The following is a 1,233-nucleotide window of genomic DNA, read 5'->3' on the forward strand; positions in this document are numbered from 1 at the left end:
CGAGCGAGAGGCCTTACATCTGCACCACCTGCAGCAAAGGCTTTTGCGACTACGCGGCGCTGGCCACGCACCAGCAGGCACACACAGGTGAGCGCCCCTTCCCCTGCCTGGCGTGCGGCAAGGCCTTTGCTGGCAGCTCGGCGCTGCTGGTGCATCAGTGAGTGCACACCGGTGAGCGTCCCTACTGCTGTGGGGAGTGCGGGCAGAGCTTCCGGCAGAGTACCCACCTGGCACAGCACCAGCAGGGCGCCCACGCCAGCCAGCGCCCCCACGCCTGCGCTCACTGCGGCAAGAGCTTTGGGCTGCGCTCCACGCTGGCACGGCACTTGCAGACACACAGTGTCGAACGCCCCCACGCCTGCCCTGACTGCCCCCGCCGCTTCCGCCAGCGAGCCCACCTGCTCCGGCACTGGTTAGCGCACACAGGTGAACGTCCCTTCCCCTGCCCGGTCTGCGGCAAAGCCTTTGCCCTGAGTGCCACGTTGCTGCGGCACCAGCTGGTGCACACGGGTGAGCGCCCCTACCGCTGTGGGGAGTGCGGGCGCAGCTATACACAGAGCTCCTACCTGCACCAGCGCAGTGCCCATGCTGGCCAGCGCCCCCACACCTGCCCTGACTGCGGCCGTGCCTTTGCTGACCGTGCCAACCTCCTGTGGCATCAGCGGGGCCACACAAGCACCCAACCCCACACCTGTGCTGAGTGTGGGCGGTGCTTTGCCCAGCTGGCACACCTACGGGCGCACACACAGCAGGGAGCAGCCATTCCGCTGCAGCCAGTGTGGCCAAGCCTTTGGGCACTGCTCAGCCCTGGCTGCGCACCAGCGCGCACACAGTGGGGAGCGCCCCTACCCCTGTACCCAGTGTGGGTGCCACTTTGCCCAGCTTGCCAGCCTGGTGGAGCACCACCGGCGGCACACGGGTGAGAAACCTCACGAGTGCTCCCACTGTGGGCGCCGCTTCCGCCACCGCTCTGCCCTGCTTTGCCACCAGCGCTCCCATGCTGGGGAGCGCCCCTTCCGCTGCGGGCAGTGCGGTCATGGCTACACCCGCAGCTCCAACCTCCTGCTGCACCAGTGGGTGCATGCTGCTGAGTGACATCCCAGCCCCCAGGACATCACCAGCATCTGGTGACTCCCACACCCCTCACGCTGGGATGGTCCTGGCCTGGCCCTGACCAGAGTCCACCCTGTTGCATGGCCACTCCCCCGCCCACTGCCCAGGAATGGGGGTGGC

General features: G+C 67.9%; 1 protein-coding gene across 1 annotated transcript; it reads left to right on the forward strand.

Moving 5' to 3' along the window:
- Window positions 1–197: 197 nt before the first annotated feature.
- Window positions 198–1,073, forward strand: LOC113405056 (zinc finger protein 436-like; the record flags this gene model as incomplete). The annotated part of the gene is made up of 2 exons (XM_029913891.1): window positions 198–776; window positions 883–1,073. Coding segments are annotated over 2 exons (770 nt in total), but the record flags the coding sequence as incomplete, so codon positions are not given.
- Between the last annotated feature and the right edge of the window lie 160 nt (window positions 1,074–1,233).

Source organism: Terrapene carolina, unplaced genomic scaffold (assembly GCF_002925995.2).
Source record: "Terrapene carolina triunguis isolate 2854851 unplaced genomic scaffold, T_m_triunguis-2.0 Scaffold6652, whole genome shotgun sequence".
Taxonomy (NCBI): domain Eukaryota; kingdom Metazoa; phylum Chordata; order Testudines; family Emydidae; genus Terrapene; species Terrapene triunguis.